Here is a 27,614-nt window from a genome sequence, read left to right on the forward strand (position 1 = left end):
CCACTTTTCAAGTAAAGTTCTAAGTGCTTTTTGAGGAACAAATTAGTTCGGCAATCTTTTAGAAATCAAATCCTTAGTATTTTGCCATCAGACTGTGAAATAAGGCAGAGTTCAAAGGCATTTTATGTTCTTCATGGTAATCTAGAATTTTTATTTGATTCCAGGTAACTTTGGACAATAGACATGATGAGATGTTTTCTCTTTGAATAAGTAACAGTTTAATTACATCATTGAAATAAAATATACTGTGGGCTTAATACATTGTAAATATTACAGAAGAAGTACTACTTTGCTATAGTAATTTAACGACTGAAGCTACATTTAATAACAATCTTACCAGTACTTGTATACAAAGTATTATACAGATTACTAACGAAGATTTTGCAGCGGTTGCAACGATGTTACCAGCTCAACAAACATCTAACAATACAATATTCTTCTAAGAGGAAAAGTAATAATGTTAGATTTACAGACAATAAAGAGTCATGTTTTCCACTTGAAACATTGGAAATAAATTTGAATCCAGATACAAGAAAAGGTTTCCTTTCTTGGGAACTCTGATCCCCAGTAGGCCTAGTACAGTCAATTTACATGAAGACAGCTTTTAAGATGCCACGGCAATGTAAAGAATCTCTCCCATCTGAAAATTACTGATTTGTAGGCCACTGCTCAAACATCTGACTTTTTAGAAACCTATTTACATACATTCAGCCCAAATCAGTAGATAGAATGTTTTTTTCTATATTACAATAGGCATTGTTAACATTTCATCAGAAGGCCAGTGCAAGACAATTGTTAATAGCCATTGCCCAGAATTTAGGAGATTTCAAAATATCATACAAATATACAGTTAGAGTGTGAGAAATCTAATTGTGCGCATGATATGGGTGGTCTCTTTTATGGACATGAAATGGCAGATATTAATCAACAGGACAATAACTAGAGCGCTACTCATTCAGGGCCTAATTCTCATCTGGTGATTGGGCCTATTTCCTGCAGAGTGGGTTTAGGCAGCAAAAGGTCCTTGGCATTTAATACCAGATAGACTTAACTCGAAGAGCCAGAGAGGCTTGGAAATCATCTCAAGTGTAGGACAGATGTCTACAGCATCTCCCAGATCTATATTCTTTCACATATATTTCATACAAAATAAATCAGAGGTTCTTCTTGGAGGCAGCCCTACTTGCCCAGATGAAACATTCCAGGACTGATTCATCATGACTCTGAGAAAAAAAAAAGAGCAGGTTGGGAATTTGGCCCTTTCTGAAGACATGTGTGATGGTACAATGCATGGTCAGGGTAAGTACATCACCCTCAGAGGAAAGTAAGATACCTCTGATATCAGACCTTATAAAACTTACTTAAATTTAAATGATGATTAAATTAATGGAGTTAATTATGGGGCTAAATAATGAGTGATATTAACAAATAGTAATTCTAATAAGTATATTCATTGGGGACAACATTTTCGTCACTTGGGCTAAGAAAGGATATGAAAAGTGTCAAAGTGAATCTAACTAGTTTTAAACCTTTTTAAATGAAGGTTGTATAACATACGTGATGATACTTCACAGGTATTTCTTAGAATATCAATAAGCACCAACTTTAGTGCTGTCAGCCCCATTGTCCCTTAATTTATTATATATGATTTAGATCTTGAAAGCACAACACACTATAAAATCTACATTGCATACGCACAAATGCAGTTTCAAAAATGAATCCTGAAATTTTTCTACCATAACAAGAATTTCATCTCTACTAGCTCTTCATGCTGTGAAAAGAGCATTGGTACTGCCTGGTGAGCTCTGAAACATGTGGATTAATATTCAGGATGATGCCGGACAAAAGACTGGCAATTCTTAAATGGAAACTAGACCCTGGTGAGTCCTTCTTGTAAATAATCTCTTCTTTCTTTAGAAAGAGATCTTACTAATCCTCTAGCACCCTGAGCCTTCATCTGCATATGACAGAGAGGTAAAGTAACGGAACCAGCAGGCAGATTCAAGGTGTGCAGACAGACAATGCAAAGTATCTCACAAGCCACATCCTGCCTTAGAGCATGAACTGCAAGAAGGGGAACTGCCCCATCATGCTGCTTGGGTATCTCGAGAGCCAGAAATCACCAAATAGATGCCAGCTCTCTACTTCACTTCAGACTATGTAGACCTTGGGGCCTTGTAGGAGTCATGTTTTATCTGTATAAGAAGAGATTATAAATACAATTTGTCAGGGTTAAGTAGATTCTTCAGCAATATCATTCCTTACTGGAAAAAGGCTCAACAATGAGCACCCATGGCGCCATTAAGGAGTATGAGACCAGGGTGTAAGAAAGGAGCTGTGTTTATCTGCATGCTTTAGTGTATCATGCTGACCACGAGCAAAGGAGAGGTCTGTTCCTTAGCCCAAACCTACCAAGACAGAGCTGGGTGCTCAGCTGTCACCAAGGGCATGTAGGCAAAGCATAGATGCAGCATATCTAGACCTCAATCCCAAGTGTGTTGGCTCTTCACTGCCGTTTTGTGTCGCATCCACTGTCGGATTCAGCCTTTCTAGCCACATGGGCTGGGTGTGATAGTCCTACTTTAACACGATGTATATAGTGCATACTACCTACACACACAATTGAAAAATGTTATTTATTTTTTTTTAAGAACTTCTTCCTTTTAGTGACTGATATCTTGCTCAATATTTGGTGCTCAGAAACCAAAGTACTCTCCTTTCCCAGCAATAACACTATAAATACAGCCCTTACTTGCATGTCTGTCATTATTTCTTGCTAAACACTGGTCTTATGTAATTCCTAAAGGTCAATTTAGTAATACTTGATCCAATCTCTTAAGGAGGGATGGGGTGAAATTTTTGAATGGTTAGAGTCAGTATTTTTATCAATAAGATTACAGGAAGAACTCAACTTTAGAAACTGAATCCATGTGCAAGAGTGCAGCAAGTGGTAACAGTTTATACTTGGTCACAGTTTTCTCACTTTATGACATTACTGTAACAGTTACAGAAGAGAAACACACATACACACATTTATATTCACACTCACACACAGTATAATTTTACTGATCCAGACAATACTTCTTTGCAATTAAAAAAAAAATGAAGACTGTTGTTTGGCCACCCAGGCATGAAATCTACTTAAACCTGGAATATAGGAACACAATACTATTCAAGTAAACAGCAACTGCACAGTGATAACAATATACATTAAGATTAACACATGCTGTCTTAAGAGATCCAGTAATAGCTAAAGACTAAAGAAAGTCAGAGATGTCGCTCAAAAAAGTCAATATGTTTTCCCTCTTCCGTTCTGATTATAATCCATTAGAATAGCTATAGTCCAGAAGATAATGTGTCTTCCTATGAAAATGCAGGGCTAATAAATTTTTAAGTATGAATGAATTCTGCTCAATATTTTGAAGTCTTCAAATTCTTCTTGTTGAGGTAACAGAAAAATAAATCTTTATGGTCATTTCAGTGTCAAAATTAAATAGAGATATTTGAAGAAATATTAAGGTTTATTTCTAACGTTATATCATGGGTAATAATATAGAAAAAAAGTGCTCTCGTTGACATATATCCACTACTTGTCCATTGTTCTCATAAAAGTCTGCCTTTCAGTTTTGCTGAACTAAACAAATATTAATAGCACATAATAAACACTGGTAACACATCTCACGGGACATAATACATTTTACAAAATATCTCTACTTTAGTACTATAACTGTTGTAAAAATGGACATCTCTGATACTACGGACAATTACATTTTACATTATAATGAAAGTTGTGGTTACAAAGGCATTACTCATTTGATGGCATTTTTCAATGGGTACTTAGACTTCCAATTGTGTAGCCAACGGTTTCTCTCCTATTTCATTGAGACTTTGAAGGATCGTTCAGTCACTTAAGCAACAGGCTTTCTTCACTGTAAACCCCTGGAGAATGGAGTTTGAGTACCTAAACTATGGAAACATTAGCAAACTGGTAAGTGATCACGATGGCAATCACCTTTTCACTGAGCGTGGTAAACTTAAAAAAATATAACCGAGAAGACAACAGACTCTTCCAGATTTTGAGCTTAAAAAAAAAAAAAATTCTTTTCCTGTGCTGCCAGGGAGGCATCAGGCTCACAGAGCCTCGGCAGACGTGTCTGTGGACACAGACATGGTTACCTTGGCAATCTTGACCGTGCTCTTGATGCAGCTTTCTGCGGCCCTGTGAACACTGGCTGCGTTGTTTGCGTGTTTGTGCAGGCAGTCCGAGTCCCCCATGCTGTTATCCAGAGGCTGCGCGGTGCCTTCACAAGAGGGAAACATGCTCCGGAAAGCGTGTCGCAGGTCCTTACTCCTCAGAGCATAGATGATGGGGTTCACGGTGGAATTCAGCAGGCAGAGCATACTGCAGAATGCAAACACTGTCTTAATGAGCTTGTTCATCTTCCCAAAGACATCATACACCATGATTGCAAGCAGAGGGCCCCAGCAGATGATCAACACCACCAGGATCAGGACCAGGGTCTTGGCTAACCTAATGTCCATGCGGGCTTGGTCCGGCCGGGTCACCTGTACCTTCCCATCCTCAGACGTGTGGATGATGATGCTCTTCTGGGTGCCACGCTGAATCATGCGGACGGCGTGGCTGTGAGCCTTCCAGAGAATGTACATGTACGCATACACGATGAACAGAAGCAGCACGCTGGTGACCCCGATCCAGAACATCAGGTAGGTTTCATCAATGTGTGGGAAAATGTCTGAGCAAACGGATTGCAGTTTCTCACAGTTCCAGCCCAGGAGAGGCAGCACGGCGATCACAATGGCTATGGTCCACATCAGGCAAAACGCCACCACAGCCTTGGGCCTGGTGACGATCCTCTTATAGGCCAGGGGCCTGTGAATGGATATGTACCTGTCGATGGCCGTGAGGAACAGGCTGCCCACAGAGGCAGTGAAGGAGGCTGTGACCCCACCCAGTTTGAACAGAAACACATTGCGGCTATCTTTGCGGTGGAACACATGGAAGTCAATGAAGCTGTAGACAAAAATGACGCTCCCCAGGAGGTCTGCCACCGCCAGGCTGCCAATGAAGTGATAGGAAGGCCTGCAGCGGAGGCTGCGGGAGTGGAGGATGACACACAGCACCAGGAGGTTCTCCAGGACCGTGAAGGTGCCCAGCGTGAGGGACAGGACTGCAATGGCCAGCTGCTGGCTGGGGTTCAGGACCATGAAGCACTCTATGTCCATGAAGTTCTCCCCACACTGGATGTTCTCCTCATTCTCCTTGAAGGATGAGAGAGACTTGTTGTAAAATTCTGTAATGTTCACCTGGTCTGCTGGGACTAGCTGGGGGTTGTCTCCCGCAGTCATCTTCTCTTGGAAGGGACTTCCCCTAAAGGAAGTTAAAGGGAATTTCTGTGGGAAGTACCCTAATTTGGATGCCATGTCACCTTTGATGTCTTCGTACTGAATGTCATTTGAGCCCACGTACAGGAGGTCAGTGGTGATGGTGCGGAAGGTGGTATCTGCAAGGCCATCTAGGATCGACTTCATAACCTCAGTCTTTGATTAGGCTGAGCTCAAAATGACTGAGAAAGTGACCCCCAGGGGGCAATCCTAAGAGGAGGGAAAACAAATAAGCTGAATGATGAGAAACAGGGAGAATAAAAACAAAGAGACACTATAAATGTGGCAAATGTACTGTCATGGCAACTCATTCCTGTCTTTGAACAGTAGGAGGTCAAGTCCTCATCAGATTCAGTCAGCAAAATGAGTCAGTCACTCAGAGAAAAGCTCCCCAAAGTTCGGGGATGGCGTGACACACACCAGAAACATATGATCTTTTCATTATTTAAACCCTCTGTACTGAAGTCAGTGTGTGAATCCAGGAAGGACCTCCAGGGCCTAAATGAAATGTTTCTTGGGGGCAAGGTCCATTTCATAGTCACGTTAGGAAGTGTTTAGCACCTGGTTTCTCCTATCACATACACATGGTATCCCGGTGCTGGTGGGGCTGGGGAGAGCAGATGTGTCACATGACCACTACTCTTGGAGACCTCACCTTGTCAGACTAATGAGACTAAATGTAAAAGACAACCAAAGAATAAGACAGTGTAGAATCAAGTGGTGAGTTGTGTGATCTGTGTGTTACATGTAGGGCGGGGAGGAGGGAGCTAGTGAGAACTGAGGAAGCTTGAGGCCATGTGGGGAGAGCTGCTCCTCAAGACAAGTTCCTTCACCCAGAGAAGGGGAGGTCTGGACTGAGCCATGGCTGACATGAACTTCTAGGATGTCTACATCAAACAAGAAAAATGTCACAAAGACCAAACTTGCAATGAGGCGTATAGGAAGACTGAGTTGTTTTTTTTTTTTTTTTGATACAGAGTCTTGCTCTGTCACCAGGCTGGAGTGCAGTGGCATGATTTGGGCTGACTGCAGCCTCCGCCTCCCCAGTTCAAGCGATTCTCCTGCCTCAGCCTCTCGAGTAGCTGGGGCTACAGGTGCACACCACCACGCCTGGCTGATTTTTGTATTTTTAGTAGAGACAGGGTTTCACCATATTGGTCAGGCTGGTCTCAAACTCTTGACCCCAGGTGATCCACCTGCCTCGGCCTCCCAAAGTGCTGGGATTACAGGCGGGAGCCATTGTGCCCGGCCAAGGCTGAGATTTTTAACAGCGGGGAGAAGGACAATGGAGGAGGCCTCCTGATAGCCCCCCTCATAAGCAGGTTGGTGACACAAGTGTGCCTGGTGACAGGAGACAGGCCGGAGAGTGTCCAAGGATTTCCATGTGAACAGCTAAGAGGAAAGGCTCCTCAATTCTAAGCTAAGCAATTTGGTTTTATTTCAAAATAAACAGCCAGAGAACTGATCTTACTGTTTATAAATCTTGGTTTAAAATGTGGGCTATTCATTTCTTTAGTTATTAAAAAAAAATTAAAAGTACAGAGTGATATCTATAACAATTAAAGTAATCATTAAAACAATATATGGGCCGGGCGCGGTGGCTCAAGCCTGTAATCCCAGCACTTTGGGAGGCCGAGACGGGCGGATCACGAGGTCAGGAGATCGAGACCATCCTGGCTAACATGGTGAAACCCCGTCTACTAAAAAAATACAAAAAACTAGCCGGGCGAGGTGGCGAGCGCCTGTAGTCCCAGCTACTCGGGAGGCTGAGGCAGGAGAATGGTGTGAACCCGGGAGGCAGAGCTTGCAGTGAGCTGAGATCCGGCCACTGCACTCCAGCCTGGGCAACAGAGCGAGACTCCGTCTCAAAAAAAAAAAAAAACAAACCAATATATTATTTGTTAATTGGCATTTGTTGTTCCTAAAACATATCACACTGTATGAGGTGGGGGGAGAGACAATCATTATTTTAGAACAAATTTTTAACATGTTGAACTAACAATAAATGACTTATTAATTCAGAGACCCTACATATCTGAATTAATAATTCATTTACTCATGTATTAACAAATTATGGAACATCTACTATGCACTTGTATTATGTCTAGCTACTGTACTAGACACTAGTGTTGACAGCATCAAGAAAGAGTCCCTGCCCTTGGCCAGGCGCAGTGGCTCACGCCTGTAATCCCAGCACTTTGGGAGGCTGAGGTGGGGAGATCACGAGGTCAAGAGATTGAGACCATCCTGGCCAACATGGTGAAACCCTGTCTCTACTAAAAATACAAAAAATAAAAATAAAAAATTAGCTGGGCGTGGTGGCATGCCTGTAATGCCAGCTACTCAGGGGGCTGAGGCAGGAGAATCGCTTGAACCCAGAGGCGGAGGTTGCAGTGAGGCGAGATCATGCCACGGCACTCCAGTCTGGCAACAGAGCAACACTCTGTAAAAAAAAAGAGTCCTTGACTGCATGAAGGATATGGTCTAGCAGAGGAGGCAGGCAGCTGACCCAGAAATTAAAAGAAAGCATGGGGAGAGCCACAACTGGGAACATACAGGATGCCCTGAGGATACCCAGTCTAGAGGGCTGAAGGGGCTTCCCCAAGGAAAAGATATTTATGCAAGAATAAATAGCATCAGTGTAGGTAGGCACAGAACACAGAGTCAATGAAAATAATTTTATTTAATACCCTAGTGCCATGATTCTTAAGAACAGTAATTGGGAACAGGCATAAAGTGCTAAATGTGGCCCACCTTCCCACATTCTGCCACCTCCACTTCCAGGATATCATCACTGCTCACCAGAGTTAGGGCCCCTGCTTCCTGATCAGTTTTCCTGCCCTTCTCTGGTCCTGTTCCTTTTTGATCACTTGCCACACAGCTGTGGGGGTGATCTTCATAAATGTATGCTGATTATGTGACTCCCCTCTTTCAATCTCTTTGCCCTACAAACCAAATATAAACTTTCACGCAGTTTCCCTTTCAGGCCCAGGCCTTCCAGACATGCATGCAAGCTCGTCTGCCTTCTATGTTTCCGTCCAGCTGAGCTCCTTTCCAATTCTGACCCTCAGGCTCTTGTCCTTAATCCTCTCCACATCCTGTCTCCCTAAACAGGATGGCTTTCTATCTCCCACCTACAGGATGAAGTCTAGTAAAAAGTTTCCTATGATCTAGCCCCTGCCCACCTCTCCAATCTTCTTCTTGCCAGCCCTGGCCTTGCCACTTGGGCTACACCAGATGAATTTTAGTTCCATAAACACAGCAAACTGACTGCTCTTCACCTCAGTGCTGTTGCTCCCATTGCCCCTTACACTCTTGCCTGGTCAACTCCTTCCCATCACTTTGATGTCACTTCTTGCCATTGCTCCCTGCTTCCCATGGCGATGAACACCCTCTCTGGGCTCCCAGAATACCCAAACAGAGTTCTATCATGGTACTGACCAGATTTTCTAATACTTCTTTGTGTTTGCATCTGTTCCACTACTTCCTCCCACCCACTAGACAGTAAGTTCATTGAAGATCTTACTGGCGACTTTAACTTAGTATCTACTCAGCATTTAGTAGAATGTCTGACACACAGAAGAAGGTTCCAAATAAGCTGGTTGATTGGATATATGTATTTCAAAATAGAACAAAAACAAGAAGCTCTTTTCTACCCCAAGGAAGGGGAAGGATTCTTCCAATGCTGATAAAAAAAATGATCATGTAACTTGAATCAAGGTATCTAGCCTGGAGAGCTGCCCAATCCAATTGTGGTAGAAATATGCTCTACTTAGGGAAGATTATTAGCATTTTAAATGAAGCTGCCTATATAATTATCTAAACTCTCATGGAATGAGCTGTATGCAATAAGCAACTTTGGCTACAGAGAGGCAAACAAGAATATTGGCAATGCCGTACCAAATGATGAACAAAGAAAGAGCCCTCAGCACTAATATGACAGGTAAGCCAAAAGGCTCCCTTAGCTCCTCCATGGTTGTGTAACCCTTTTACAAGACCACTGTAACCTGTGACGGCAGTAGGAGGCACTGCCAAACTGAGGGCCCCAAATCTCCCATGGATAACTTCTATCATCACTAAGGAAATTGAGGGTTTTTTTAGTCTGGGCTTCTGAACCAGTTCTGCACACCTCTCCTGCAACTGTCATAGAACAAAGCAGATGGGAGCCATCACCTACTGGACCAGAGGCAGGAGCTCCAGGGTATAAGCCACACAGAGGCACCCAGTGTGCTGGTGCAGTCTGCTAACACCAATCAAGTCAGGGCAGTGTCTCAGGGGCAAAGGCTAGCAGCTACAGAAATAAAGGATGCAGAAATAAAAGACCAAAGGCCAACAGCCAAGCCAGTTGCCCAGTGCTTCCCAGCTCCTTTATCTAAAATATCTCCTGAGTTCCTAACCTCAGCCTGGCTCCAATGTTAACTCTTGAGTATCCTTAGGTTCCCCATTCATCTGTCTGTCTGTTATATCCTTTCTCATATCACTTCTTCTAGAACATGCTCTATATGTCCCACCGTTCAGCTATTTCTCAGGAGTCAACTCTTGCTCTTTGCAAACTTATGTTTGCTAAACAACTCCATTTACATATGGAAGTTTTCATCCATAATCAAAGGGACACAGAAGACAGTCACAATGTATGAGAGAGCTGTTCCTTACACGATCCTGACATCCACAAACCTAGCTTTTGCCTTTCAACTCCCACCTATACTTAAACACCCGGCTTACTGACCCTGACTTGCTGCTCTTTGAATATACCATCATACCTGCACACCTTCCTCCTTCACCTTGCCCCGTATTCCATCTGGATACTCACTTCCAAGCTCTCTGCCTACTAAACTTATCTTTCCAGGTCTGTGCCAATGCTACTTCCATGTCTGAGACCTTCCTGACCAGCCTCTCCCACTGGCCATAACTAGTTCCCCAGCTCCTCCCTCTATTACAGGCCTTATCATGTCATGTAATCAGGAGTTCATATATTTATTTCCATAACTAGAATGAGATTTCAAAACACAGAATGGCATCTTTTTTTCTTAAGTGGTTTACCAGCCTGATAGCATGATAGCAGAGAGCTGAGTTCCCACAGAAATGTTCCCTGAACCTAATAAAATGGCAGTTGAATTTTTATTAGGTGGTATCTTAACAGTGATTTGCATTAGCCTTTTTCTCAAAATTAGAGGACAGAAAAAGTAATTAATGCAATAGACATTTAGCCTGAAAACCAGAGTTTGAGCCTCCGTCTCCAAGTAGCTCCTGGGAGCCCTTCCAGTAATCTTCCCATTCCTTACGCCATCTTCCCTCAATTAACTAACTCCCCCTTTACACTTTCCAACTGGAAACTAGTTTATCAGAAATTTTGATTGTCTTTATGTATTAGATTCACAAGATTCAAGATTCAAAAGGTAAAGAAAGATATACAGAGAAAAGTCAATCTTTCTCATCCCTATATCCCAGCCACCTAGTTTTTTTCCTCAGAGGCAAGGAATAAGTTTCTTGTTACCTCTTCCAGAGATACTCCACGCATATTCAAACAAATATATGCATTTACGCTCTCTTTGTTTTCTTTTTAGCAAATAGTAACTAACATTATTATACATACCTTTCTTTTCCACTTAGAAGTACACATTGTGAACAGTTTCATATTAGTATATAAAACCTCTCTCTTCATTCGGCTGCCTTAAGGATCTGTTAGATGAATGTGACCAGCCTCCTACTAATGGAGGTGTAGGTTGTTTATCATCTTTTGCTATTAGAAATGATGCTGCAATAAATGGACTCCAACCACATCGTTTTTCACATTTCTTATGGTATTGTGAGTAGTCCTTCTAGTCACCTAAGTTCCTAACTTGGACTTACTATGACACCTCCTCTCTCTTGACCTCTACAATCAGGTAGACCACTGAGTCTTGCTGATTTTCCTCTTTTAAGCATATAGAGAGAGCTTCTTATGGACTGATGACACTGAGCCTATTACATATATCAATTCCCTTATTTCACAATGACCCTATGAAGTAGGTGCTATTATCCCCATTTTCAGAAAAAAGGCACAGAGGGTAAGTAACTTGCTATAGGCAAAGCTAGTAAGTAGTAGAGCAAGGACTGAACCCAGATGAGGGCCACATTTCAAGCCCTTAATAGCACCATGTGGTTAGTAGCTACCATACTGGACAGTGCAGGTCTAGGTCCCTTGCTTGTAACTTTTTTTGGTACACCGTCTCTCTAAGCTAAGGCAGGGATATTACCATCTTCCTTGTTTTCTTCACTGATTCCAACCAGTCAAAGCACCTGGTCAATGGAATTACGAGTTAGCAGACCAAGATTGGTGTTAGATGGTACTTGGGCAATCAGTCTTTCTAAGCCTCAGTATTTCATCTGTAAAATGGAGATGAGGATGATGACAATAATGCCTAAATCGCAGAACTGATCTGAAATTAAATGAATATAAATGCATGTAAAACAGTGTCTGACACAAAAGTAAGTCTTCAATGGGTATTATTATTATCATTACTTAGTATTATGGCTCTTTGCTATGTACTATATACTAATTATATTGTAAGAATATATTATAATAATATAATATGTACTAATCAGATCTCAAGAATGTTCATTGCCTTAATTATTCAATCTTATTTTTGCCTCAGCACTTAAAACATGAAGCAAATAGGGTGAGGGGTGAGGAACCTTTATTGAATGTCTATTATATACAGCCATTTGAGAAACTTTACATATATTCTGTCATTAAATTGTCAAGGCAACCCTATTAGGTGCTTATTTACAATCTCCATTTCACAGATGAGGAAATGGAGGCCATCAGATGTTAAGTAAACTGCCTAGAATATGATGGATTTGCAGATGAATCAAAGTTCCTCAGACTCCACATTCTGTTTTTAGATTTTATGTGATGATTTCAGAATTAACAATAACTACATCAAAGCCATTTTGCATCTTATATTTAAGTCTTCTGGACTCTTAGAAACTTAAATTAAGGCATTTTGCCAATAGTAATTAAGACTACCTGCTACTAAATCCCTATTTCCTATCAAAGCTCATCTAGGTAAGTCTGCCTACTTGCATGGCCCTGACGAGTTAAAATTTAGTCACTATTTGGAAGAGCTATAAAGCTTCTTCAGTGAAGACAAAGGAACACATACCTTATTCCAGTAATGCAAAAAACATGTTTCTGTGACTTACTTTAGATTAAGATCACCGCAAGTGTGATCACAATTTCCCATTTTAATGCAACCAAATACTCTCATTAAAACAAACTAGCTTGTTAAAATCTAAGCTAGGGCATGGTGTGGTTATACGATAATAGAGTAATTTCTGTCCAATATAAGCCAATTTAATTAAAGAATACAGTTAAAAATACATGGAATTCATGTAGTTCAAAGATCTCAGTAATGTCAAAATACTACTGTGCACAGGCTATTTTAACAGTTAATGGGATCATGGCAGGAACACTGCTTTCTGCATTTTGATAATTCTTTCCTTTATTTCTGCATTTGGATTATTATAGTAATTTCCACCTTATTATTTTTTGCATCAACAGCTTTCTTTGAGAGTTCATTACTAATATGGCTTAGGCTTTGGGGGATGTAGCTGCCATTAATTTTGTTTTTGTTTGCTACTGGGAAAATCATAATTGGAAATTTCTAGCAAGATGTGTAGATGCACCTATTAAAGAAGCAGTTGGTTTTTATTACAGTTATAGTAAAAGAATGATTGAATGACATATAAGGGAATTTTCCTAGAATTCTGCCTTAAAAAATATAGCCAACATATTCTAACAGTGTAAGCTATATAAATCATGACTTCATAGTAAAGATAAAAATATTTTAATGTGTTAAATCTATTATTTTAAAAATATCACTTCCATTTTTAGACTAATATCGTCTATTCTTTTTGTCTATTTCTCCATATGCAAAGCTGCCTCTCCACTACCTCCTTCCAAGAAAACCATATCTATCAGCCAGCAAGCTATGGTATCATCAAAGAAATTTTGCGGGTATGGCTGCTGCACAAAGTTTTTTTTTTTTTTTTTTTAAATGTTTATCCAGAGTCTTTATTTTTATTTGTATAACCACAAAGGGTTTAAAATGTTCCATGTGTTCTAGGCTGAAAACACTGCAGAAGTATTGGAAGGACTGGTGCTCCCTGATATATCATAGACTGCTTTAACCCACCATACTTCTCTGATATTCTAAGTTTCTAAGTGCTTTAAAGAGACAATGCCTGGCACAGTGTCTACATTGACAGGAGTCCAAGATGTCAAATGCAGAAGTTCCAGGCCCTTGCTTAACCTGTTGTTTTTCTACTTTGTTGGTTCTGTTGTTCGCTTGGCTGGCCTCATTCAAGAGCCTTGTGAAGAGTTCAAGAGAATGCAAGTTCCAGTGGATATATTTGTTGGTTATTTTCCATTCATTTCTGGGAACAAGTCTGTTTTCTACTAATTTGATCAAGAAAATACTGTGCTACTGTATTTCTCTGAAGTTAGTAGGGGAAATTTTAGTTGACTCTTATAACTGCATTATGTCTAAGTCATGTTGTCAATATACACAGCAGATGCCATAGGCCAACATCATAACTTGATGAATGATGTTTCCACTCCAGTTGAATGTGCAATGAGTCTTTTCTAACTCTTACCTAATCATTAGAGTTTTGGAATTATTAAAGAAGCTTGGTCACTTTTCCCTCATCTTCTACAGCAAAGTGAAATGATTGATTGACTTAATTATCCTGATAATTCAGGCAAAATACATAATCTTTCTTTCTTATATTAATGTCAGCTCCTTTTCCTACATATGAAAGAAAATTCCATTATATTGGTAATGCTCAATTGGCTCTCATACCTTCAGTTCTTCATATATTTTGTAACATAAAATAGAAGTTATTTAATGCACCATTTTCTCTAGTCTATTCTTTACTAACACTGTATGAGTGTTACATTTTTCATAAAAATGTATCAATTGATATGAACTTAAGACATTAAGAGACTTATAAGACTGTATTAGACTGTACTTCTGTTCAAATTTGATGTGAAATATGCCAAAGATTTCACATTTAGAGGCTAGTTAAAACAATTTCAGGGCTCAAGAAAATGATGTATTGCAATTTCCTTGGGTTAGACACTATGTGGTGATGCTAAAAAAACAAAGCCTGTTGAATTAATGATACAAATAAAATCATTTGTTGATTTATATAACAAATTCCATTTACTATTTAATTTTGCTCTTCTGTTTAGTTGTTTCCTCCAATTAAGAGTGCTTTGGCATTTTTCTTGAGAGAGATCTCTTCTACATGCTAGGTAAAGAAAGTAATTATTATTTTTTTATTTTTTGAGATGGAGTCTCGCTGTGTCACCCAGGCTGGAGTGCAGTGGTGCGATCTTGGCTCACTGCAACCTCCACCTCCTGAATTCAAGTGATTCACCTGCCTCAGCCTCCCAACAAGGTGGGATTACAGGTGCACGCCACCACACCTAGTTAATTTTTATATTTTTAGTAGAGACAGTGTTTCACAATGTCGGCCAGGTTGGCCTTGAACTCCTGACCTCAAGTGATCTGCCCACCTCGGCCTCCCACAAGTGCTGGGATTACAGACATGAGCCACTGTGCCCGCCTGGAAAGCAATGATTAAAGCAGCCTTCCTCTAACAGAGAACATGCAACGTTTTCAATTAAGTAAAAGCCATGGCCATATTCAAAATACTCTATAAAACTGTCTTTATCTTGCATATGAGATTTGGTCATTAAAAGAAGGTGATATATTATTCTGGTCCACAAAATGTGTAGAAGCTAGTAAATAGGCTCTTACTTTTGCAGTTCAGTATCAAGGAGTCCATAGCAAGAGTGAAAAGTATGCTACATGCAGCACACCTTTCACAGTTTCTTCTCTCTTCATCTATCAATGAAGGCATATTTTCTCTTTGAGTCCAAAAGCATACAAATTAAGTCCAACTAAAAGCCAGGTCTTATTTCTCCAGATTCAAATCTGAGAGAATTTGGGTAAATGCACAACAAAGAAAATCCTAATTTCCAAATATTTTCATTTAAGAAACATTTAAACTTTTATTATATGCCAGTCATGGAAAAAATACATTATTTTTCCTTAATATTTACATGAAGTGGGTGCTATTACAATCTCTATTCCACACATTCAGAGAGAAAAATGCTTTGCCCAAGGTCTCTAACTAGACGGGGCAGAGCTGGAACTTTGAGTTCCAAGAACTATTTAATAAGATACCCTTTCATTCATTGACAGGGAAGAAGAATTGGTTTGGGAGAAGGTACACATTATCTAATGTGCACATGATAATGTTACACAGTGAACAACTAAAATCTGAAGGAATGATCTGTTGACAGCAAAAAGGGCTGCCCAAAGCACTTGCAAGTCATCCTTGCTCCATGGTCTTCAGGAACAAAGTATGCCAATTAACTATAAGCTATAAATCCTAACTCTGCATTAGCACCTTGTTTGCAGTCACTGGTGCTCATGGCGGTAACTGGCAAATAAAACCTAAGTCATTTTTGCCACTATTTTGTAAGTAAGGGAAGGTATTTCTTGGCTTCATTAGTCAATTGTCAGGAATATAGATGGTAATGACACTTTCCACAACACCAGTGGGACATGAAGAGGGCACCTTCTTTACGTCTGAATGAGACATGCTTATTAGTAAATGAAAGCTTCACACATCCATTTCCTATATGGAGAAATTCAAACACTCAAAATCACTCAACTTCCCACCATGAGCCATGTGGTTTTCTTAGACCAGGGAGAAGACGACTTCCTGTGGCCCATTCCTAAGTGTCTGGCTGGAATCAGGTAGACAAATTACATAAACCCTGCATCATTTGTTGTTCCAACAAATGAGTGACCGTTACCATCTCCTGGTGCCCAGTGGATGTAAAACTGCGTTACTACAGCAATGTGGCTGACAGATATAAAGTTATAGGCCTTCGAATGTTTGATTTAACATTTTTATTGGGCATACAGTCTGTGCCTGGGATTGTGGACATTATATTCTAAGATATAACATTTTTCTGTGACAGATGATCCCCAAAATATGTCCATGCTTCACACCCATGTAAGCGACATAGGTCAGGACAAGAAAGCAAGGGAAATGGTTCTCCCCTCCACCCTCCGCCTCGAATACAGCCCACCCTTCTGTCTTCCTTTCCCTAGTTGAAAGAGTAGAAGAGGTTATAAAAACATACAAAGGGAATATATTTAATCATCAGATAGTATTGGGCTGTGTAAATTCTCTTTCTCTATATGCTTTGAGGTTTTCTCCCAGGAGAGGTGATGGGCATTGCTGAGCCATCCTGTAGTTGTCTTCATTGTGTCTAAACCCTTCAGACCATGAACACCTTGAGAGCTGGGAACTATCTTATAGGTCCTCTGCCTGGCACAGTGCCTGGCACAGAGTAGGTATTCAATACCTGTTTACTAAGTAAATGTTGGTATGCATCAGCAACATGGAAGATCCAATGTAACAGAACAGCTTTTAACCATGGACAGTTTTTTCTGGCATAAAGCCACCTGATCATGAGGGCATTAAACCTGAATCTTGGTCTCATACAAACATCCGTCTGAAAAGTGTCCAAATGGGAAAATTACATTAAATCCATCAATTATTTACCCCAGGATCTCTTATTTCAGTATCACATAGAAATAATATTGATGGCAAGTGGAAGTTATGGGCTAAGATCAGGTATTTGCTTTTTATTCCAATTCTTGTTCGGCCTGAGTATATATTATGAACTGCAAAGTTCAGCCGCATAACAATGACATATCAAGAGGTCTTTTGTGACATGCACAACCTTGAATGAATCTTAATTATATGCTGTTGATAGACCTTTAAAGACAGTATATGAAATTACTATTATAATGGACTTTTTTCTTCCTTGAAATGCACATTATTATGCATTTATGTTCCCAAATGGGTTTCTCCACTTGCAAGCGTGTTTCTAAAACAACTTCTCAAGAGAAGTCATATGAAAATTCAACCACTAGATGGAGTGGCTTTTATAAGCCCTCAGGAATCAATTTGTTATTCTATTTGGTGGACATAGTTCTTGCTTTGGTTGAGCAACTTCTCCTCCTGCTACAACATTTTATGTATTTTACAACTGAATTAATTAAAATACAAATAGGAAAATATGTTATGGAGAGTTAAAATGGGTTATTACTACTGCCTACAAAAACTAAATTTCTAATTACTTTTCTGAGGCAAAAAGGCATTGAGAAAATTTAATATATTGATAAAAATTAATTTTGAACATTTGGAATTCTGCCTCAAGAAAGTAATTAAGAATGAGAAAATGAAAGCAGTTCTACCTAAAACAAATACGTTTATACCAAGAGATGTTAAAAGTAAGAGGGGTGGTCTCAGGAACCCACAATCAATATTAATAACCAACTCATTCTATTTTATAAAATATTCAGCTTTCCAATTTCCAAATATGAAATCATCACCACCGGTCCTAACTCTGTGACGAAAAGAATGGAAAATTAATCTCCTATTATTGTAGGGACTAAACTGGAATACTTAACAAGAGAAATGAATCTTGGTTCAAATATTCACACAAATTGAGGACATTGTGACTTTCTAAATAATTCAATTTCCTTCCTATCATTCTCTCACTAAAATAATTTTAAGTAAGTTTTTATTATTGTGTAAATACAGGATTTCCTTCAGACATTATTTTAAAAACTAGGTACTTATGTATCACCTACTTTAGTTGAAATGCTTAGGAAATTTTCTGTGTGTGCTAACAATGCAAGACATAAACAGAAAAATATGCTTTCAAGATGTAAATAATTACATACAAACAGAACTGGAAGAACGAGGTTTCAGTAGCAATGCAAAATGTGCTTTGGAAATGTAGTTGTGATTAAGAAGTATGTATGCAAATTGGATGCAAGTGCAGAATTTTTATGCCATTGAAACCATGAGGCTGTTCTATTGTGTTCATTCAGGATGGAGCCCTTCTTAGGGTTTGTGTGATACAATTAAGAATTAAGAGATTTCAGGAACTGAAAAGTGTTCAGAAACAGTGATGTGAACATAGTGAATTAGTAAATAAGACAGGTACTAATGGGCTGGAAAGTATAATGTACATCTGAAAGACCAGTCTGAGAAGTTACACAACGGTTTATAAGTGCATGCGGGGTTAGTCTATAGGTCAGTGGCTCTCAGAGGGTGGTCTCCCAACCAGAAGCATCAGCAGCATCTGGGAACTTATAAGAAACACAGATTCTCAGGATCCAGATCAGATCTACGGAAACAAAAACTCTAGGGTTGGGATACATCTCCATTCTTAGCAAGGCCTTTAGGAGATTCTAGCACATTCTGATGTTTAAGATCCACTGTGAAAGATTATGGAGACATATAAAAAGGACTAAATGAGAAGGGGAAGTAGATTTAACCTTTAAGAAGAACTAAGGTTAGATAAGAAGAAAGAATAGTCTATAAGTATAGGTTTTTAGATCATTGAAACAGATTGCTACGGGAGCCAGCTCAAGATAAAATAACCTCCCACAGAAGATCTGTATAACCAAGGTATTCCTATTTGGAATAGAATAATGTCATTTAGCCAGAAAACAAGAATTAAGAGTGGAGAACCTCTCCAGTTTTTTTTAGTCTACAATTCAGGGCTTCTCTGGACTTTTTCAGGAAACTTTTTTATGTATTTTGTCCAGCAAAGGAAAGTGGCTTCAAAATGTAATGTGCACTGATATAATATACAGATATATATTAAGAACTCCACACCATTTTCTCCTAATTCTATTTACAAAGGCTATGCAAAGCTTTATAGGATTGCTAAGCCATTTGCTTCACCACCATTGTGAAGGAACCCATGATTATTGAGCATAACAAGAAAAACCTAAAAGTAATTAACATGTCAGCTTATTTCTTTTAAGCTGGAAATACTTGTTTCTGCTCTTCTTTTTCCCCAAACCATAAAATACTACACCTTAAGAGATGAACCCAGGAAAGAACAAACTAAAATGAAAATTTTACTGTAGGCCCAAGTAATACAGATCTACTGCAAATTATTTTACAGAATGACTCTGGTAATTATGCAATTTACACTTCTTATAGTGGACATAATTCAAAAATACCTAAAAGTTACAAATATTTAGAAATAAATCCCAAAGCACTTAAATATATGACTCTGGGCAAACTGTTCTCTCTCTAATTATTTTGGCAATAAAAATGGATCAGATTACTCACAATTAGTTACTTTAACTGAGGACTATAAGAATTCAAAGATTTCTCCTTTTTTGTTTATAAGACATTAGATGTCATTTCCAAAAGTAGCTGTGTATCTTCCAAAGTCAAATTCCCACATATGCAGAGACACAAAATTCTTTGGCTAGTCTTGCACTTATTTTAGTTATATGTTAAATTGTCTAGCTTTCGTTTTTCACATGCATACTGCCTGCTCACCACAACTTGTACAAAAGCTAAAGAAAACATTTAGCAAATTCTGGTAGCAATGCATTTCAATGAGCTGAAAATTAGATCCATTTAGCCAAATACCATGGAATAAACCAAAATACTAAGGTCATAGTGGCATTAAGTCCCTCATATAAAGAATAAACAAATTTGATTTATTTTTAAATATAGCTGAGTTAAAAGCAAACACAAGTGACAACGGTCTAGTACCTAAACGATCTTTTTTTTTTTTTTAAAGACCAACAATTATATTGGTTAACTTGCTATATCAAAAACATCATTTTTAGGCCGGCCATGGTAGCTCATGCCTGTAATCCCAGCACTTTGGGAGGCTGAGGCAGGCGGATCACTTGAGGTCAGGAGTTCAAGACCAGCCTGGACAACATGGTGAAACTCTGTCTCTACGAAAAATACAAAAATTAGCCAGGCATGGTGGCATGAGAATCGCTTGCAGTGAGCCGAGATTATGCCACTGCATTCCAGCCTGGGTCGACAGAGTGAGACTTTATTTCAAAATAAATAAATTAAAAATAAATAAATAAAAACATCACTTTTAGCTTCTTGACCCAAAGAAATCAATGTTATGAATTACCTAGTACAAGTGTCCGTATAAGTAGAAATTTATTTAAAACAAACTTTAAAAATGTTTTTTTTTGTTTGTTTGTTTTTTGTTTTTTGAGGCAAAGTCTCACTCTGTCACCTAGGCTGCAGTGCTGTGACGTGATCTTGGTTCACTGCAACCTCTGTCCCCCGGGTTCAAGCAATTCTCCCACTTCAACCTCCTGAGTAGCTGGGATTACAGGGACATGCCACCATGCCCGGCTAATTTTTGTGTTTTTAGTAGAGACAGGGTTTCACCACGTTGGCCAGGCTGGTCTCGAACTCCTGACCTCAAGTGATCCACCCGCCTCGGCCTCCCAAAGGGCTGGGATTACAGGTGTGAGCTACCTCGCCTGGACTAGAATTTGTTTTTTCAAAAGCATGTTAGAATTTATCACCAACTTGAATGTAATACTCCTTAAAACTTCACTCAATTTTCGGGACTCATATTGATTCCAATTTTCTTCTCTAAAGTTATGATTTAAAAGAATGAATAAAGGACGAGTGGATGGGTGCTGATGAGTTGATGGGTGCAGCACACCAACATGGCACAAGTATACATATGTAACAAACCTGCACGTTATGCACATGTACCCTAGAACTTAAAGTATAATAAAAATAAATAAATAAAAAGAAAAAAAAAAGAATGAATAAAGAAATGGTGAAGGAAAGAAGGGGACCCTCTCATTTAAACATAAATTTTGAAAACCATAATTTCATAAATAATTAATTCAAATAAGAGTGGAAAAATAAGACATTAAGTAGCAAAATATTGCATTTTAGGGAAAAATTATTTGCCATTTGTGTTGAGAGAAAACGCAAATTAAATTATTGCATTCAAAAAATGCAAAATGTACTTTTGGAAACATTAAAAAATATAGAATATTATGCAGTAGCACAATGGGTTAAAAAAGAGTTTGCTCAAAAACAATGGTTTCCATCTAACCAGTCTCTACATATTCAAAAACAAAAGAAAATAAAGCAAAGAAAGCAAAACTTTGAAAGCTTTCCTAAAGTGCAGGTGTGAACACTTCTCCAGCTGGGGCTAAAATAGAATTCATAGTATTCCCAGAACAACTTCGATGACTCTGCCATGCCCATTTGCTCAGGTTTTGGGAGTAAACAATTCTTCCCTCAAAAACCCATGCAAACTACGGGGGAATCTCAAGAATTCCATGGTGATTAAGTTATTAGCTTAACTTGTCCAAGTGACACTTTTAAATTAGCGGTTATCCATTATTAACTAGTCTATATGGAAAATACTTCAAATATATGGAAAATATCAATGGAAACCAGATCAAGAATATATTTACACATGCAACTAACTGTCCTCTAAACTATTATAAAAAATGTACTTTTTTTCATTATGAGGCACCTTGTTTAATCAAGAAATATAACCCAGGAAAGCTTTTAAAAAATATTTTGATAAAGTAATTACACTACTTTATGTCATGACTTTGACCTCTTATTACCAATATATATTAAACATACCTACATACCTCTTATCCATGTGAGGAAGTTTGAGATGGAAGTTGCTCTAACACCAAACAATTTCAAAAGTAGCAAGAGAGGTGACAGGGTCCACTAAAAATCACCCACCTTCCAAACCTGCCCCCCTAACAAATTTCCTATAGTTTTAACTCACTTGTGGTAACACTGTAATGTTATATAAAAAATATAACTATCTTAATATGCATTCTGAGATGTAGTAATAACCTTCTGTATTTTCCTCCAACTTGTATGGCCCTAATTTCCAAAAAAAATAATAAACAACTAAAAGGATTGGCTAAAAAAAAACTGTCTTAAACCCATCAGTGTTCATAATAAAATTATAGTCAAATGTGGTGATGCTCATCCTGGTATATTCGCAAGATTCTTAGAACACATGGCACTGGCACGGATTTCCACCTATCCTAGAAAACAAGAACGGCCTTGTTTCCATTCAAGGTGGATATCTATCTGCTTTAACTCTTCAGTGTCCCTCTGCACAGCTGCGTGAATGCAGACATTTCCCCAAATTTGTAGTATTTATTTAAAATCAGAATTATATGTTCAAAAATCAGAATTATATGTTCAAATGTGTAAAGGCAACATATTTAAATTTTTATTTCAGTCATGATTTACATCTACAAAAATGTTTATACATGTAAATAAAAGTGTGTTTATATGTCCAGTTGTCCAAAATTATGCAATATCTACTTTGATATTATACATATATTCTGCATGAAGTTATTGCTTCTTTTAATCCAGGAAACATTTTGGAAAAATCTGAATTTATAAAGTCAATCCAATCTAATCTAAGAAAATGCAGTGAATTAAATGCTTATCAAAGCATTAAATAGCAATTCAATGGCAAAGAGCTGAATCTCCCAAGTCCCCAAAAATGCATTCAGGCAGCTATAATATAAAGTTACCATTTCTCTGAGAATAGGATTAGGAAAGAACTGGAGAGTCAGGGAAGAAAACATGAAGTTAAAATGTTGGCAACACAAAGTGTATAAACTGATTTTGATTTCCTCTTATTCTTTGAGTTCTCTACCAGTCTTCAGTATATAAGAGAAAAATCAGCAAAGAAGGCTGCCTCTCAAAATATAGATATGCAGTATGTAAACCTGGCCCTAGCACAGTCTTTCAAACAATGTTGGGTCCAGGTTGTTTTAGAGCCAATAGCAGAATTATAACTCATTTAAACCCAAAGCCTGGTTTCACTCAAACTATTTGTCAGTTCAATTAGAAAATGATAAATACAAAGATAGAAGAAACAGACTTACACTGGTGGAGGCATGACACCCTTTGCAGCAGGGAATGAAAGGTCTTATCTATGTTCTTTATGCAACTGAGCTAACATGGAATTTGGTAAGTAAGATGGAGCCTGTCCTTTAGGTTACTGCCTGTTATCATGCTTTCATTGCTTTAATTAGCATTTAATTCACTGTATATTCTTAGATTAGACTGGATTAACTTTATAATATAGATCAATTCAGATTTCTCCAAAATATTTCCTGGAATAAAAGAAACAATAACTGTCACTCACAATTCTTATAAATTCAAGAAGCTATAACTAAATCTTTCATTTTGTGTATTATGTGTCATTAGGTATTTTCAAATTCAATTTGTTACTCTTGTTTTTGCAGCATTCCTGGATAGCTAGTTATGGGAAATAATCCCTTATTAGGCCAACTGTTTTCTGGTAAGAAACATTTGGTAAGCGTGGTGAACTATAAACTGCTATTATAAGTTCCATCTCATAATAGTTTATTCTTACACAGCAAAGTATTTGAATTCTAATTCCAAACACTAATATGCAAGACAATCAAGGAGCCTGTCTAAATTTCCCGGTGGTTAATGTTAATTTTGAGTCAAAGCAAAGAACAGTGTTATATGACTGTTTTGAAACAGTTTTTCAGGCTTTACCTTAGTAATTAATAAGCTGACACTGCATACTAAACACTTATCAACACAATCAATGGGGCTGCTTCCTTCTTTGGAAAATAGGTAAACCGAATCAAAGAGTTTTCTTTTGGAAGAGGCTGAAATAGGCCACAAATATAGTGGTTCTTTTGAAGAATTTCATTCCCAGCAGTTTCATCTTGGTAACATTTAACAATTTCACTATTTTACCATTTTGAAATGCCAAAAAGAACACACTGATCCTGCAGCTAGGCTTATTAGAGAAGAGCAATCTCACAGGCAAGACAGAGAGGAACATGGTCCACTGGGAAATGGGTAACAGAAAAAGACAGAAAACAGTGGATAACAAACAAAGCCAAGCACTACTTCAATGTGAGATCTGCTTTTCATCAGAATTTAAAACTTTACACACTAAATAATAATCACTTATGGCTTATTTAAGGTTCTAGTCATAACATTCTTTTTACATACACATATATTAATGCTATTAAAATTCAGGGGCATGAATATCTAATTTGCTTTCCTAACAACGAGTATGCAAGCACAGTCATTTTATTCTTGAAAGGCCGGAATTGAGCATTTCCACCTTGTGGCATCATTTTATCCCCATGGACACTTAGAAATACAATGAGACCTCTCCCCATCAGACACTTGATACATACCTCAGCCAAGAGCGCTCCTCGCCTGGAGTGGGAGACATCTTTGAAACAAAAAGAGTCGGTTTACGGTAAGTTCTCCTGATAAGCTAAAATGGATTAGTTTTATAAGACCATGTCCAACATCAAGCCTATTGCCCCACTATGGTAACTGTCATTGTGCTTACAAATAAGTGCCTGTAGTATGCAATGTTTAAAATTCTGGAGGGGCATGTCTTCTGCTCATGTATGGATGTAATCAGAAAATAATTTGTCTCACTTAAGAAACTCTACATGGCCTTTTATTTTTATAAAATTGCTCTTAACTGAGTTAGAGAGCAGGGGAGGGGGAGGAGAACCAGGGAAAAAAGGGACAGAGAAAAATCAATCAGTGTATCTTCCCTTGCAAACTGTCAGTAGGGTAGGATTAGAAAAGCAACACTTTAAATCAGGTAAAGTCCTACGGGAACCTTAAAGGTTGGTTGCTCTGAGCTTCTCAATATTCTGCAAAATAGATTGATGTCAATGGTGACCCCACTAATACTCAGTGTCCACTGAGTTTCCTCTAAGAAATTGCATTTCCCCCTTTGTTCGAAAGATATTAACTTGGTAACAAAAATGAGGAGAAGTTATGGGCCCCATAGAGATATATTTCAACACCTTTAAAACCAGTAAATCTGTTCTAATCTCTTATTGGATTACATGCCCGAGGAGGCTTAATATATCAAGAAATCAACAACAAAAGCAAGAACAGCACTTACTTGGAGGAAAATAAAAAAAGATGGGAGGCAAAATGATTAACACGTTACTAAACATTTTTTTTTGTTTTTCTCATCTGTTCAATTTTAAATCTCTGAGAGGCAATCTATTAAAATTAGAAACATGCATGTTGCTCTTAAACTTTCAAATGACCAAATGACAGTTTCTCACGTCTATTACAGCAAACATGTTTGTCTTTGAGAGGTGATCCGTTTATGATTTGTAGGCATTAACAAGAAATGTCTTTTAAAAATGCAACATTAACTTTAGTCATCTAACGGCTAGTTCTGAGTTAAATGGCTCCATCAACACTCAATTTTAGGTATTAGTTACATGGACATTTGTTTTTCCTCAGAGCAGTGGTTCCTGTAGCTTTTTCTTTATCAAAAGTTTATTATTTGACATACATCTCTTTATATGACATTTACTATTTTACATTAGTCAGTTTCTAGGTTTGCAGCAGAGATCGATGTATTTCCCTGGGAAGACTTAGTAGATAATATGGTTTATAGGCATTCAGCACAACTCAAGCGCCCGTTTTTCAAACATGCACAATTACACATTTTCTACAGACAGACATCAGTGCATATAGAGCCAGGTGCACACACATTCAATAAATAGTAAATGGTAGAAATCTCCAGAAGTAGCACAGATCACAGTTAACAGGCTGGGGCCATACAGCTAAGTAAACACCGACGCACGATTCGCTCACACGGAATAAGAACTCCACGAAGGACACTTGGGGACCACACTGGTCATACCCGAGGGGGCGGGAGGCGGAAAAAGTATTTCCAAACGCAACTCTGCCAGGTCTTACCCTTCGCATCCCCTGGTCCTTGGGACAGAAGCTCCCTTGGCACCTCTCGCCCAGCTCAGGGACTGGTTGTCCGCTAGAACGAAATGTCCCCCACTGACTACGGAGAGCTCTGCAGGGAGCCGAGGCCCCCGCCCGGGCCAAGGGAAGGCGCTGGCGCCGCGGGAGACAAGAAGAGGCGGAGGCGGAAAAGAAGTGGAGAAGCAAGGGATGGCAGAGGGAGTAGCGTGCGGGAGGCGGCGCCGGCGCCGGGCTGCTGGCGAGGCGGGGTGGGGTGGAGCGGGGTGTGCCTCCGGCGGGCGGTCAGCAAGTCAGTCGGTCCGCGCGCCGGCGTCCCAGTCTCCAGCGCCCGCCCGCGACAGCGACCGGGACTGGCGCCCCGCTGCTCCCACCGCCGGCGAGCCTCGCCCCTTCCCCAGCTCTTCACTGGGTCCTCCCGGGAGCCCCGCCTGGCCCGGCGTGGGGCCGCCCGTCTCCGCCAGCCCGGGCGCCCGTCGCCTCGTCCCGCTTGCGCGGTCCCTGCCTCTCCCTCCGCTCGCGCTGTCTCTGGCTCCCTCTCGCTCCAGTCCCATTTATGAAGCGCGGTCCCATCACGTGTTAATGAGCCTTTGTCCTGCCCTGGCAGCGGCGGCGGCGGCACAGACCCCGCCGAGAGAACTGCGCGGGGAGGGACCTGCGCGCGGCGCCCGCGGCTCCAAACTTTGCTTGGCACGGGGGACCCGCCGCGACGCCAGCCCTGGGGCCAGAGGGGACAAGCCTCTCCGGCCCGCGTCACCTACTTCTCCTCTTCCTCCTCCTCCTCCTCCTCCGCCGCCGCCGCGCTCCCGGAGGCCCCCGCTGCCATGACCCCGCTGTGCTCCGGGATACCCTCACACCCTGGCCAGGCCATGTAGGGGCTCGTGCCTGCGCCGCCCACGACCTGGGGGCCATTAATCACGCGCGCCCGGACAACGCGCAGCGCCAACATCTTGCGCGGGGGTCACGTCTGGGGCAACGGGCTGAGCCGGAAGGGGAAGGGGAGCGGGAGCCCAGAGGCCGAGGCGCGCCGGGCCTGGGGGTGCGGTCTCGCGCCCCCTCCCTCCGCCCAAGGCCGTGGCAGCGAGCCGGGGCCGGGCTGAGCTTTGGGACCGCGCTGCGCAGCCCCCGAGCCGTTCGCTACCTGGCTGCGGCCGCGCGGCCACCTGTCCTCCGCCCTCGGGGCGCCGCCCAGCTTCACTCTGGGCGCCTTCTCCAGAGCCCACCGCCCCTGCCCGGCGCGACCACTGGGGCGCGCCCCGCCCGCCGGTCCCGGATGCAAACAGTTGGGCTCCGTAGGCGGCTGGCTCCGCGCCTCCCGGCCCGGCGCGCCCCCTCCCCGGCCACCCGGGGCCCCGCTCCTCGCACCTTTTCGCTGGAGGAGGACACCCCACTCCAGGGCCGGGCTGGGGGCTCTGGGACTCGGGGGCGGCCGCGGCGGGCGCTTGGGGAGCCGCGGTGTGCTCGGCGACCGCGGCAGGAATTAGGGGACATGCTCGTTAATTGGTTCCACTATCAGCCGC

At 40.4% G+C, this 27,614-nt stretch overlaps 1 protein-coding gene across 4 annotated transcripts; it reads right to left on the reverse strand.

Moving 5' to 3' along the window:
- Positions 1-120: 120 nt before the first annotated feature.
- On the reverse strand, positions 121-27,614 carry CNR1 (cannabinoid receptor 1). 4 transcript variants are annotated; one of them, XM_017958099.3, is made up of 3 exons: positions 26,080-26,619; positions 24,531-24,568; positions 121-5,613 (listed from the first exon to the last, which is right to left on the reverse strand). In XM_017958099.3, exon 3 carries the CDS (start codon positions 5,548-5,550, stop codon positions 4,132-4,134), a length of 1,419 nt encoding a protein of 472 aa, XP_017813588.1. In that variant the 5' UTR covers positions 5,551-5,613; positions 24,531-24,568; positions 26,080-26,619; the 3' UTR covers positions 121-4,131. The 4 variants fall into 4 exon arrangements, with proteins under 4 accessions (XP_017813588.1, XP_009203908.1, XP_031523170.1 ...); XM_009205644.4 differs by lacking the exons at positions 24,531-24,568; positions 26,080-26,619 and adding an exon at positions 27,460-27,614; XM_031667310.1 differs by lacking the exons at positions 24,531-24,568; positions 26,080-26,619 and adding an exon at positions 26,856-26,936.

The sequence above is a fragment of the Papio anubis genome, chromosome 6, assembly GCF_008728515.1.
Source record: "Papio anubis isolate 15944 chromosome 6, Panubis1.0, whole genome shotgun sequence".
In the NCBI taxonomy this organism is placed as follows: domain Eukaryota; kingdom Metazoa; phylum Chordata; class Mammalia; order Primates; family Cercopithecidae; genus Papio; species Papio anubis.

Excerpts from the sequence above, each read along its gene's own strand:
- CNR1 (XM_009205644.4), bottom strand. The coding sequence starts at position 5,550 with ATGAAGTCGATCCTAGATGGCCTTGCAGATACCACCTTCCGCACCATC.